Source organism: Bubalus kerabau, chromosome 2, assembly GCF_029407905.1.
Source record: "Bubalus kerabau isolate K-KA32 ecotype Philippines breed swamp buffalo chromosome 2, PCC_UOA_SB_1v2, whole genome shotgun sequence".
NCBI lineage: Eukaryota > Metazoa > Chordata > Mammalia > Artiodactyla > Bovidae > Bubalus > Bubalus kerabau.
Window position 1 is genome coordinate 19,149,954 of NC_073625.1, and position 14,290 is coordinate 19,164,243.

Consider the following 14,290-nt stretch of genomic DNA (forward strand, 5'->3'; position numbering starts at 1 on the left):
GTGCTCTAGAGCCCGAGCACTTCTGCAACAAAAGATGCTGCATGCTGCAGCTAAGACCTGATGCAGCCAGATAAAATAAATAAATATTTTTTTTTTTAAAGAGGCAGAAATTGGTATTTCACTGTTGTTCTAAAACCACTTTGTTTTTAGAAGTAATTATAGTCTTATTAACATTATTTTCTTAGAAATATTATTTCTAGATACAAAATTTAACTGTAACAGCAACAAAAGAAAGCAGAATTCTTTTAACTTCTAACTAAGTGACTTGAAATCATTTTACTTTCACACTATTTACCAGCTTGGTGACTCTGGGAAAATCATTTAGCTTCTATTAGCCTCAGTTTCCTTCTGCATAACATGGGGATAATAATAGCATCTCCCTTATAGGGCTATTACGAAGATAACATTGGATGGTACTTGTAAAGCTCCTGGCATGCAGACAGCAGTCAGTAAAGGACAGTTAAATTACTGCAGCAAAAACTAGCACATTATAAGAGATTATTTTCCAACTAAAAATAAAAAAGGAAAAAATAAAACAATTTTTAAAATAAAAATATAATTATTGCATTCAACTATTATTGGCCTTTTGTGGTAAGAATATTTGCTATTTTAACCATTTTAACAGCCATCACCACTGTTTTCAAAACTTTATCACTCCAAACAAAATTCTGTACCCATTAAGCAGTAACTTCCCATTCCCATTCCCTCACGCCTAAGTAACCCCTAGTCCACCGTCTGTCTGTGTGAATTTGCCTTTTCTAGGTATCTCATCTAAGTGGAATCATACAAGATTCGTCCTTCTGTATCTGACTTATTTCCTTAAACATAGTATCTTCTAAGTTCATTCATGCTGTAATATACATCGGAAGTTCATTCCTTTTCAAGGCTGACTGCTATTCTCTATCGTATGGCTATACCACATTTTGTTTACCCATTCATCTGTGAGGGACACTTGGGTTGCTCCCACCTTTTGGCTATTGTGAGTTATGCTGCTATGAATATTGGTGTACATACCTCAGCCCCTACTTCCAATTATTTTAGGTATACATCTAGGAGTGCAATTGGTGGATCATTTGGTAATTCTATGTTTAACTTTTTTAAGAAACTGCCAGACTGTTTTCCAATGTCTACACCATATTATATTCCAATCAGAAATGTACAAGGATTCATTCTTTATTATACCATCCTGGCAGGTATCGAGTACTATCTCACTGTGGTTTTGATTTTGCATTTCCCTGATGACGGGTGATGTTGAACATCATTTCATGTGCTTATTGGCCATCTGTATATCTTCTTTAGAGAAATGTTTGTTCACATCCTTTGCCTATTTTTAAATTAGCTCCGTTATCTTTTTGTGGTTGAGTTCCGGGAATTTAAAAAAATATAACCCAGGGAATTCCTTAGCAGTCCATTGGTTAGGACTCTGCTTCCATTGCGGGGGGCACAGTTTCAGTCCCTGATTGGGAAACTAAGATCCCACAAGTTGCATGGTGTGGCCAAATAAATAAATAACGCAGATATTGAACCCTTGTCAGATATGCAATTTATAAATATTTTCTTTCATTCTTTGGGCTGTCTTTTTATTCTCTTGATAATGTCTTTTGAGGTACAAAAGTTTTTAATTTTAATCAAGTTTGATTTATCTATTTTTATTTTGTTGCCTGCTTTTGGTGTTATTTTAAAGAAACCGCTGCCAAATTCAAGGTCACAAAGATTTGCCTCTCTGTTTTCTTCTAAGAGTTTTACAGTTTTAGCTTTTAAATCTAGGTCTTTGTCCATTTTTGAGTTAATTTCTATATGCGATGTAAGGTAAAGGTACAGTCTTATTCTCTGGAATGTTGATATCCAGTTTTCCTAGCACTATTCATTTAAAACGCTATTCTTTCCCCCTTCAGGCTGGATATCTTTGCTGAAAATCAGTTCCTGACTTTTAAATGTTAACCCATTAAATAAAATTTATTCCTGTATCTGGACGAGGCAACTGTCTTCTGTCTTCTCCCATTCTTGGAAGGTAAACTCAGCTTGTAAATGCTTAAGGCCCTCTAGACCAACAATAGCCTGAGGACCCCCGACCTGGGAAACCGCGCTTTGTAACCATAGGGGAGGGAGATGCCCTTAGCTGATAGAGGTTCAGTGCCATCTCCACATGCTGATGCACCCACTTGTCTGTCCCTCATGGTCTTTTGTCTCCCACAACTGTCCCTTTCCTGGGGTGTCTAAAATTGAATTTATCATTTTCTTCCCAACATCCACATGGTACTCTTGTTCTCTCCGCTTTCAGAATGCACACCCTGGAGCTGTCTTAAATTCATCTTGTTTATCACCCATCACATCTCATCTTTTAGGAAAAACCTGCGAATTCTTCCTTCACATGTCTGTATTTGCTTCTTCTTCATCATTTCCACACTAGTTCAGGACTTTGTAATAATTTCCTAACTAGTTTCCATGCTCAACCTACCCAACACACCACAAGCTGTTTAGCTCAGGCCACCTGCTTGAAAACCTTAATGACTTTCCTTTGTTTATAGAATAAAGTCCAAAATTTTTGGCACATCCCTCAGGAACCTTCCATAATCTTAATCCAATCTTTCCAGCCTGATTGTAGCAACTTCTCCACATAGATCTTTAGCTTTAGCCAGATTAGTTCACTCCCTTCTCCACCCTCACGCCTTGTAGGCTTTTCTATCATTTTCCTCTCTCCTTAGGCTTTTCTCATATCTGCTTTCCCTTCTGTTTCTGTCAAAATCTGATTCATCCATTATGGACGTCCCATCTCTAGTCTATTGGAAGTTTCAAAGGATTCCCTGATAAACAGCATCTCTCTTCCTAAGTTGTGAAAAACTTGAGAAATAAAATGAAGAGGACGTATGAAGATCAGGAGATTGGCTTTACTGATAGAGTTGAGGATTGAATTCAGTGTGAGGGCCAGATAGCTACATAGAAAGCAGATCCACTCACATCACAGTCCCAAGGGGCATGTTCATTTCAGTCACTGCTAGGAGTCCATGAGAACTCTTGCTTTCTGGCAACTCACTCCTGAGAGGAAGAGGAAGTGGCTGAGACAAACTCTTTATAGGAAGGAAAATCAGAATTGAGAATAAAGGCTTCCATATTCTTGCAACCCACTACTAAGAACTGGTACCAGCTTTGTACTCCCACCTATCTCCCCCACCCACCCACTTCTCTCCTCCCATGCCATCGTCACCCACTGCCTGGACCAGTGTAATTGCCTGTAGCAGAACTGTCTTCTGCACCCACCCTGCAGCTCTAGAAATAATCATTCCTGGCAAAGTGGCCGGAAGAGTGTTTTAACAGATGAATCTGATTGTTTCTCCTCTTCTTTTTTTGTAGTTCACCGATCAAAGATCAAATCCACATTCCCTGCATTGGAAGGTGGGGTCTTAACCACTGGACCACCAGGGAAGTCCTGTTTCTCTTCTTAAATTCCTTCAGTAGATTCTCACCGCTCTTGGGATCAAGACCAAAGTGCTTATCTCCCCAGGTCCTGAGTGGTCTGGCTCCAGTCTCTTCCTGTTCTTCCCTCTTCCCTATTATTTTCACTACATAGGGCATTTCAAACATTTTAAGTTGCCGTTTATTTTTACATTAAGAACATTGCATGTGCTGTTCCCTTTGAGAGTAATGCTTATTCCCTTCTCCTTTCTTCTTGCTTTTCTTCTCTTTTTTTCCCCAGTTAACTCCTACTCATTTATAGATCTCAGCTGTCACATCCCTTCCATAGGGAATTCTTCCCTGACCTGACCCCCTCCTTTGAGCCCTCTTAACTCCCTCAACTTCCTTCCTTCAACTTACCATAAGTTATTATTATATATTGTGTGATTTTTAAAATTGGAGTTTAGTTGCTGGGAGTCCATGAGAATGCTTGCTCTCTAGCCACTCACTCCTGAGAGGAAGAGGAAGGGGCTGAGACAAGCTCTTCACAGGAAGGAAAATCAATACTGAGTATAGTGGCTTCCCTGGTGACTCAGTCAGTAAAGAGTCCACCCACAATGTGGGACAACCGGGTTCAATCCCTGGGTTGGGAAGATCCCCTGGAGATGGAAATGGCAACCCCTTATAGTCTTGCCTGGAGAATTCCATCCATGCTCCCTTGCTTGGTGCTGCTTGAGCTTAGTCTCCGGTACCACCGTGCAGACTAAGCCAAGTAGAACCAAGGAAGGGAATTTTATCTCACCCACCCAATTTTTGGAGGTCTTGTAAGACTAAACAAGACCAAAAAAAAAAAAAAAAAGAAAGAGGAGCCTGGTGGGCTATAGTCCTTGGGGTCACAAAGAGTCGGACACGGCTAAGTGACTAACTTTCACTTTTTCATAATTGCTTTACACTGTTAGCTTCTGCTGCATAGCAAAGTGAATAAGCTACATGTATACATATGTCCCCTCTTCCTTGGGTTTCCCTCCCATTTAGGTCACCACAGGGCACTGACTAGAGTTCCCTGTGCTATACAGCCAGCTCTCAGTAGCTATCTATTCGGTACATAGTATCAATAGTGTATAAATGTCAATCCCAATCTCCCAATCCATGGCACACCGCCCCCCCCTTACTATATGATCTTTTAAGGTCTACTTTCTCTCTAGGCTCTCATGGGAGCCATGGGGCCGTGGCTGTTTGCCCACTCTAGTGTTTCCCAACAATGAGCACAGTCCCCAGTCCTCCTCAGAGACATCCAGTCAATAGTTACTGAATAAGCAAAAAGCAAGCTCAACTTGAACTTCCACTATTAAGCCAGAAATGCTCTCTCCCTCCTCTGAAAACCCACGGCACATGATTTCCCTCCCCCCTTCCCCACTCACTCCCACCGCAGTTACAACACACTGCCTCGTAGTGTGGCTAAATGCACCTGTCTGGTGTCCCCCGCTGGATTGTGAGTGCCTGAGGACCAGGGATCAGAGCAGCTATGCAGCTGTAATTCTCATAGTGCTTAGCCCAATTTCTAACACTTGACATGTGTACAGTAACAACTTATTCAAAAAAATTAATAAAGATGTTGGCTTGTCTCTTTCTGTTCCTAGCAACGTTGGTGGTGTGATGAGAGGAAGTTATAATTCCCTGATGTTGGGAAATACCACAGAGACCGCATTTTATAGGTTGGAGCTAGGAAAAGATGTTAGGATGTAGTCCTTTTATTGCAAGAACATCTCTGCCAATTTGCTTGGCGAAGCAAAGCCTTTTCTGAAAACACAGCAACTGGTTCTAATTTTACGCAAAAAAGTCTCTATTTAACCCCAAAGCTATATTCACCCAAAGGTGAGCTGTTTTTATTCATTCACTTGAATTATATTTTATTATATTTATTTGCTAATGATCATATACCTGTTAAAACAGGATGTAAGTGTTTCAACCTTTAGCTTTTCACTCTCCTTCATAGTGGAGGAAGTGGGGCAAGGATGTCAGAAATGTGGGATGAACAGGCCAGAGCCAAGAGTGCGGACAACCACAAGAAGGACCAGATCTCTTTCTGGGATGAACTGGGCAAGCCTGCCTGCGCAAAAGTGCAGAGATTCTCAGCCTGGGGGCCATTTAGCTTGAGGCAGGGTTTTTCAGAGAAAGTGCTGTGTCAGAGAAAGCTGCAAACCCAGCCGGAGGAGACCTGGATTGTGAAGGCAAGCGGAGCAAGTCAGAAAGGGAGGGCAGAAAGTTTAATGAGTAAGGAGGAAAGAGATAACATGCGATGGCTTTCTCTAACATCCTCCTCCAGGGCCCTGTCTCTCAGCTCACACTCAACTCTGTGGTCTGTGTCCTGGAGCCAGGTCCTGCCCTCCCCAAGCCCAGGCCAAACCAACTCAGCTCTGGCTGAGAAATGTGCATGTTAAGAGCCTGCTTGGTGAGGGCTGGGGAGTGAGGAGGTTGCCTGGGGGTACGAAGAGAATGATGTGGGGGAGGAGAAAGGTACAGCGAGGGAGAGGTCCTCGGTTTAGTATTAGCAAAATGAGTCCTTGATTCTGGGGGCACCCAGTGGACCCTGCTTTCAGTCAACCCAGGTTGCAGGAGGCCTGGGGCAGCTCCTCAAGGATTCCAGGGTAGACCATGAAGGGGGCGGGCAGGGGCGCTTCTGACACATCCCTGCCATTGAGATGCTTACAAGTTAGTACTTTGCAGATGGTCAAAATCACAACTGACTAAGAAAAGACACTAATTCACATGTGGGAAGGTACACGTCCGGATGCATGCTCCAAAGCCGAAGATACTGGGTGAACTATGCAGAGAGTGTGTCAGAGCTTCTGAAATCATACACTCAGGAATATGTCCCTGGTGGAGGAGCTCAGAGAAAACCATTACACGTTATCTATTTCCTCCTTACTCATTAAAGCTTCTGCCCTCCCTTTATAACCTGTTCTGCTTGCCCTCTGATGGTCTTCTGCCTGGATTCTGACTCCTCGGAGGACCTTCACAACAGCGCTGCCTTTTGAGTGGGTTTTTAATTCTCAACCCTGTCTCTCTGCTCATACTTAACTCCATGATCTGTGTCCTGGAGCTGGGTCCTGCCCTCCCCAAGCCCAGGTCAAACCAACTCAGATCTGGATGAGAAATGTACACATTAAGAGCCTGCTTGGCGGGACTTCCCTGGTGGTCCAGTGGCTAAGACTCCACACTCCCAATGCAGAGGGCCCAGATTGGATCCCAGTTCAGGGAACCAGATCCTGCATGCTGCAACTAAGAGTTTACATGCTGCAACCAAGATCAGATTTTTGAGTACTGCAATTAAGACCCGATGCAGCCAAATAACTAAAAATAAATACTAAAAAAAGGAAAGAGAGAGAGAGCCTGCTTAGCAATGATATTGAATTGTGTACTGTTCAAAGTGAGTTAGACACATTCTTACCCACTGTGAGCACATAAGCTAAACCAAAATAGATGGACACAGAAGAGACATAGTAATGGGCTACACACCAGAGGAGAAGGCAATGAAAAGATTTATATTATAAAAATCAACGGGATTGTCATCATTCTCCCTTATCTACTCAGAGCCTTAAGCATCACCCCTGTGTGGATGACTGCTAAGTGTCTGTCTCCAGTGCGAGCGTGCTAAGTCACTTCAGTCATGTCTGACTCTTTGCGACTCCATGGACTGTAGACCTCCATGCTCTTTTGCCCATGGGATTCTCCAGGCAAGGATACTGGAGTGGATTGCCACTTCCTCCTCCAGGGATCTTCCCAAGCCAGGGGTCAAACCCGCATCTCTTCGGTCCCTTACGTCTCCTGCATTGGCAGGCAGGCTCTTTACCACTAGCACCACCCAATTTACTTACTGCCATATTCAACTTCCGATTGGAAATCTGCAATTGAGTCAGAAACATCTGCTTAAATATCTTACCCTCCAAGGTGGAAATTTCCCATCCAAATACATCACTCTTTGTCCCAGTATCCCTTTCCCAGAATTTCTCTTCTCAGCTGGTTTCTTTGTACCTACACCAAACATGGACATTATGTTAGCAGTTTATAGATTATGTCTTCATAACCGAACTTATTAATTTCCCCTAAACCTATTAGCACCTGAAACATCAACATTAACTCCTGCTTCTCTTCCATCCCTTCCATTAAATTTTCTACCCATGTCCTTGGTTCAATCTACAAATAGTGTGATTATCATTTTTGAGGAAAAAAAAGTCTCGTTTATTTATACGGAGAGAGCCAAAGGATCTTTGCAAACTGAGATATCTGACATTGAGCTTAGGCAGTGCTGCAAATTTGAAACCAGGCCACAGTGCAACACAAGGCTTCCTAATGTAATGGGCCATCCACAGGTTATTTGAAGCTGTTCTTGATCATTGATTTTATGTGTATACAACATTCACGTAATAAAATACCATTTGATTTTTTAAAATAGAAACTCATGTTTTAGCCCAGTGTTTAGTATAGCACTATTTACAATAGTCAAGAAATGGAAACAGCCTAAATGTCCATAAATAAAGAAATGATAAATATATACATACACACACACACACACACAATGGAATGGATGTGTGTGTGTATATATACATATATACATATACAATGGAATACTGCTCAGTCATAAAAAAGAATGATATCATACCATTTGCAGTAACATGGATGGACCTAGAAATTATCATACTAACCAACTCAATGGACATGAGTTTGAGCAAACTCCGAGAGATAGTAAAGGCCAGGGAAGCCTGACATGCTGCAGTTCATGAGGTCGCAAAGAGTCAGACACAGCTTAGCAACTAAACAACAAGTGAAGTAAATCAAAGAAAGACAAATACCATATATCACTTATATGCGGAAACTAAAAATATGACAAATGAACTTATCTACAAACAAGAAACAGACTCACAGACACAGAGAACAGACTTACGGCTGCCAAGGGGGAGTAGGTGGGGGAAGAATGAACTGGAAGTTTGGGATTAGCAGATGCAAACTACTCTATATAGAATGAATAAATACAGTCCTACTGAAGAGCACAGGGAACTATATTCATATCCTGTGATAAGCCATAATGGGAAAGCATATGAAAAAGAATAAATTTATATATGTATAACGGAATCAATTTGCTGTACACCAGAAACCAACACAATGCTGTAAATCATCTACACTTCAATAAAATAATTTTTAAGAAAAGTTATATTTTAGTAGACCCTGCTACAAGCTCAATTATACTTCTCATAGATTTATCCTCATAGCAACAGGTATATCCACACCAGATTCATTCTCAGTACCGTTCACCTCCATAATCCTCTCTTCTTTTGCGGGGGATATTTTGCCACTTAGAACTATTCTGAACAGCACCCAGAAGTCATGTTAAATTCAATATTTATGTTTTCAATCAGAGAGCTAACTGGAGGAGGAGAAAGACTGAAGGCAATAGATTTCTGGGGAGAGGAAGGAAGAACCCCAGGTAAACAGAAGTTTGAGGAAAAGGTAACCCAGTGGACTAGAAGATAGATTCGTCCACAGACAATTTCCCATGGTGGGAGAAGACTTGGACAGAAAAATGCCAGCGTGGTGAAGTGTAGTCAAGACAGCTCTGCCTCCACAGGTATGTCAGCTATTTGGGGAGGATATTTGGGTGTCTTTCTACCTTCCTGACCCACTGTCTAGGGTCGGGGCAGCTAGCCAGTGAAAACAAGAGAGTCGGCAGCACAAAGCAGGTTAGATTCAATCAAGGAGTCTCGTGATAAAGGCAATTTAAGAAAGTGTTTCAAATCTATTCTTAATTTGGAAGCTCTGCTTAGTGTAAAGCTTAACAAGCAAAGGGCTGAGATTCAAAATTACTGATAACAACTTGTCCCAATAGAAAATCATAATATACTTATTTATAGAGCTTGTATTCTTCTCATGCCTTAACACCAGATTCACATTTATAACAATATAAATTGTATAACAACTGATATACTTATCCAGCTAGTTCAGGAGCTATTCTGAGCCCCTGAGATACACTGCGCTTTGATTTTTGCGAAACTAATCTTTTATATTTTGGGAAAAAATTCATTCAGGTACCAGATTCTCTTCTATTTAACTTCCCCTTTCTTTTGCTTTTGGAAAACTCCCTAAAAGTCCACTTGGATGTTTTTGATCACTTTAAGAATGGTGAAATTATTTCCTCTTTTTTTGGGGGAAAAAAAAAAAAAGCAGATGCGATGCATTTTTATGCCCTTAACTAAAAAATGGCTTTGTTTTTAATAACGTTGGCATGTACTAAATATGGTGGCAGATGATAAGAAAGACCTTATTTAAAGAAAGTTCATTTTGAGTACCTGTATTTGTAAATATGAAACATTTATTTCTGTACAGGCTCAATGCGGTGTGTTACTTTTATTTAAGTATGTTACTGTCCTTTTGCTTACTTTTACTATAAACATGACTCAGTGATGACTTACTTCTGTAAACAACAAAATTTGAAAAGTACATTATCTGAGTCAGTATGAATTTTCAAAAATAACTAAGTTCCAGGAAAGACTCAATGGTCCTTCCTGATATGAGTTTATGAGACTAGGTTGTAAATTGTTACAATACTTTCAGCTAATGGAGAAGCAAGAAAAGGGTCACCCACAGGATCAAATTTGAACTATAGAATTTTTCATTATTAAGAGATCATCAGGGACTTCCCTGGTGGTCCAGTGGCTAAGACTCTGATTTCCCAAAGCAGGGGACCAAGATTTGATCCCTGGTTGGGAAATTAGATCCCACATGCTGCAAATTAACCCTAACCCTAAAGATTCTCCATGCCACAGCTAAGACTCAGCAGAGCCAAGCAAATAAAAATAAATAAGTATTTTTAAAGAAGAGATCAGTTTGATCACTCAATAAATATACAGTATCTTGAACCGATGATTACCACGATGTTGTCAAACACAGGTCTACTCCTTGGTCAGTGCAGACATTACCTGAGTACTTGTTATCACCTCCATGTGACTCAAAGGTGAGCAGAAATTGAGACATGCAGTCTTTCTAGAACTGGGACTTGCTCTCTTTTTATTTTATTACTGCCTCATCTTGGTGAGAAACAGAATCATAATGCTACATGGTGATGCTGCCAGACCAAGTCTCCAAATATGAGAAGAGCTTCCTTGCACATGAGCTCAGGTGTTAGGCGGCACTCAGGCAAAGGCCACGCGTACCTCTCTCCCAGACCAGAGCCCACGGGAGAGAAGCCCAGGAATGAGGGACCCCAGGCGTTGCTGAGAGAGACCTTGAAAGACCTTAAACAAGAGTACTCTCCTCCTAGAGAGCCTAATGGAGGTGCCACGACCTCATGCGGAAACTAATTTCATCCACAAACAGCTTTTTCTTTTAGGAAACACATTCTTTCATTGAGCAAACTTTGCCTAATTGCAACACCCAGCCATCAGCCCTATTCCATGCCACACCAGCCCTACGGTAGGTATCTTCAGATTGTGTATCTTTTTAAAAGCTACCTCTGGAACTTCCCTGGTGGTGCAGTGGTTAGGACTGTGTGCTTCCACTGCTGTGGGCTGGGGTTCGATCCCTGGTCGGAGAACTAGGATCCCCTCAAACCCTGTCAGTCAGTTCAGTCGCTCAGTCGTGTCCGACTCTTTGTGACCCCATGAGTCGCAGCACTCCAGGCCTCCCTGTCCCTCACCAACTCCTGGAGTTCACTCAGACTCACGTCCATCGAGTCAGTGATGCCATCCAGCCATCTCATCCTCTGTCGTCCTCTTGTCCTCCTGCCCCCAATCCCTCCCTGCATGCGTGGCAAAAAAAAAAAAAAAAAAAAAAATTCCAGAATCAGATACATTAAAAAGAAGTCTAAAAGCTACCCTTTTACCATGAACTTGTAGGCAATTAAAACATTCCCAGGGTTTCTATTTTTTTAATCAAAGTTGATATTAGGTTCATTCTCCCTTGGCTACCCTTTGTCTATTTTAAGATAAGGTGTGTATTCTATTTTGTTTTGGATTTTTAATCTATCAATCTCAGCTATCGAGATAATATTGAATCCCAGCCCTTCCTAAAGATTAGAAGGAAATCCACATTTACTTAATCTCTCTCCTGGGTGTTTAACTTCTGCTGTGCAGTCTAATTCTCGCAAAGCCTCTAGGAGGTATTCTCATTTGCTGAGACTCAGAGAAGGAAATCGAAGCCCACAAAAGCTCCCATAGCTCGTGCGTGGACACTTGGGTGGAACCCTCCAGTGTGCCGACAGTCCCTTATAACGTGGCATCAATCATAAACAGGATACACGGTCTTCCGTGTGTCCATTGGGAAGCTAGCAAAAACAGTTCAGTGAGCAGGACTAGGGCCAGACAGCGGGGAGCCCTCTTTAGGCTCACGCAGGGCCAACAGCCCACTCAGTTTGTTCTATCACCCGCAGATCCTGTCACCTGTACATGGAACCCACGTGTCTCCTCTGACCAAGAGACCCTGAGGGATTCTGTTACACATCTATTGCAAATCATAGCACACAGGACACAGCCTTCTCTATTTTTTAAATTAATCTTTAAAAAATCTTTTAAAATAACTGAAGCTAGTTTGATTGTATCTTTCACCTGTTCCTTTTCTCAGGGTTTACTTACCATCTGTTATTCACTAATTTTTAGGTTTTGCTGGGAATCAAAATCAAACCAATTCTGGTCTACATTCTCTGGAATACACGTTTCTTCCCTGGTTGAATTTTTGTGCATTTGGTTGCTCTCTGTTTTAAGTGTGTAAATGATTACTGAGAATGGCTCAGACTACATTTTTTTTTTCCAGATTACATTTTTATACAACCATTGGATGTACTTCAATTTGTGTTTTTTTTTAATGGAGGTATGAATGACACAAAACATGATATTGTTTCAGTTATACAGCATAATGATTCAATATTTGTACATATTATGAAACAACGAGCACAAGGAGTCTGGTTAACATCCCTCACTATACAAAGTTTCAGAATTTGTTTCTTTCGATGAGAACTTTAAGATTTACTCTCTTAGCAACTTTCAAATATGCAGCACTGTATTATTATTTATAGTAATTTGGGCATTGTACATTACATCCCAGGACGTATTTATTGTATAACTGGAAATTTGTACCTTTTGACTCTGTTTCCCCATTTTATCCATCCCTAGACCCTGTCTGAGGCAACCACCAATCTCTTCTCTGTAAATCTGTTTTGTGTTTTTTTTAAGATTCCACATGTAAGTGAAATCATATGGTATTTGTCTTTCTCTGTCTGACTGATTTCACTTAGCCTACTAGCCTCTAGATCCATCCTTATTATCACAAATGGCAAGATTTCATTGTATTTTTTATGGCTGAGTCGTATTCCATTGTATTTACATACATACTGTTTTCTTTATCCATTGCTCTATTGACGGGCACTTAGGTTGTTTCCATATCTTGGCAATTGTAAATAACACTGCAATAAACATGGGGGTGGGCTTCCCTGGTGTCTCAGACGGTAAAGAATCCGCCTGCAATGCAGGAGCCCTGGGTTCGATCCCTTGGGTGGGAAGATCCCCTGAAGGAGGAAATGGCAACCCACTCCAGTATTCTTGCCTGGAGAATCCCCATGGACAGAGGAGCCTGGTGGGCTACAGTCCATGGGATTGCAAAGAGTCAGGCACGACTGAGTGACTACACGCACACAAACGTGGGAGTACATACATCTTTTCAAATTTCATGTTTTTGTTTTCTTTGGAAAAATACCCAAGAGTAGGATTGCTGGATCATATGGTAGTTCTATTTTTAGTTTTTTTAGGTACTTCCACCTTAAAGGAAATCAACCCTGAATATTCAATGGAAGGACTGATGCTGAAACTGAAGCTCCAATACTTCGGCTGCTGCTGCTAAGTCACTTCAGTCGTGTCCGACTCTGTGTGACCCCATAGACGGCAGCCCACCAGGCTCCCCCATCCCTGGGAATCTCCAGGCAAGAACACTGGAGTGGGTTGCCATTTCCTTCTCCAATGCATGGAAGTGAAAAGTGAAAGTGAAGTTGCTCAGTCGTGTCCGACTTAGCGACCCCATGGACTGGAGCCTACCAGGCTCCTCCATCCATGGGGTTTTCCAGGCAAGAGTACTGGAGTGGGATGCCATTGCCTTCTCCGAATACTTCGGCTACCTGATGTGAAAAGCCGACTCATTAGAAAAGACCCTGATGCTGGGAAAGATTGACGCAAAAAGGAGAAGCGGGTGGCAGAGGATGACATGGTTAGATAGCATCATCGACTCAATGGACGTGAATTTGAACAAGCTCTGGAGACGGTGAAGGACAGGGAAGCCTGGCGTGCTGCAGTCCATGGGGTCACAAAGAGTTGGACACAACTGAGCGACTGAACAGCAACCATACAGTTCTCTATAGTGGCTGTGCCAATTTACATTCCCACTAGCAGTGCACGAGGGTTCCCTTTTCTCATGTTTCTTTGACATTAAAGTGACAAAGGTTTCATATCAGAAGTGTCTCTGCTATTCCTGGTCCCATTAGAAAGCTATCTTTCTCTTCTAATACTATTTTTAATACCCAGTTGTTGTTTTTTTTTTTTACCTGACTTCAGGGTTATCTTTCTATAAACAGAATCTAGGGACTCTCCTCCTCACCCTTTCATTGGCGATATTCAGAACTGAACTAAGTGTCAGTGAACCTCTGAGAGTCATAGCTGTGGTGCTTAGTCTTCCACAAAATCCTAGAGTGAGTCAAGTTCAAGTTCAAGGTCAGACTTACCCTTCTTCTTTGCAGTCTGAAGTGTGTCTGGGTGATCTCTCTTCCGGTTTTCTTGTCACGTAAGCGTGCACAGAAAGCCAGTGAGATGAAACAGCAAAGGACTGATGTTTTGCTTTTCGAACGTCTGAGGGTTAAGTGAGT

The 14,290-nt window shown here is 41.7% G+C and overlaps 1 protein-coding gene across 15 annotated transcripts in view; it reads right to left on the reverse strand.

Annotated features, from left to right (window-relative positions):
* Nucleotides 1-14,290, reverse strand: part of RBPMS (RNA binding protein, mRNA processing factor) — a 249,869-nt gene extending 235,579 nt beyond the window's left edge. For 6 of the 15 annotated variants that reach the window (XM_055567173.1, XM_055567170.1, XM_055567171.1 and 3 more), the window contains exons 1-3: nt 14,150-14,276; nt 7,337-7,428; nt 2,959-3,068 (exon numbers count right to left, since the gene is read on the reverse strand). In XM_055567173.1, coding sequence (XP_055423148.1) covers nt 2,959-3,068; nt 7,337-7,369 — 143 coding nt within the window. In that variant the 5' untranslated portion in view covers nt 7,370-7,428; nt 14,150-14,276. Of the gene's footprint in view, nt 1-2,958; nt 3,069-7,336; nt 7,429-11,110; nt 11,149-14,149 lie in introns of those variants that run through there. The other 9 variants (XM_055567183.1, XM_055567181.1, XM_055567185.1 and 6 more) reach the window with 7 other exon arrangements.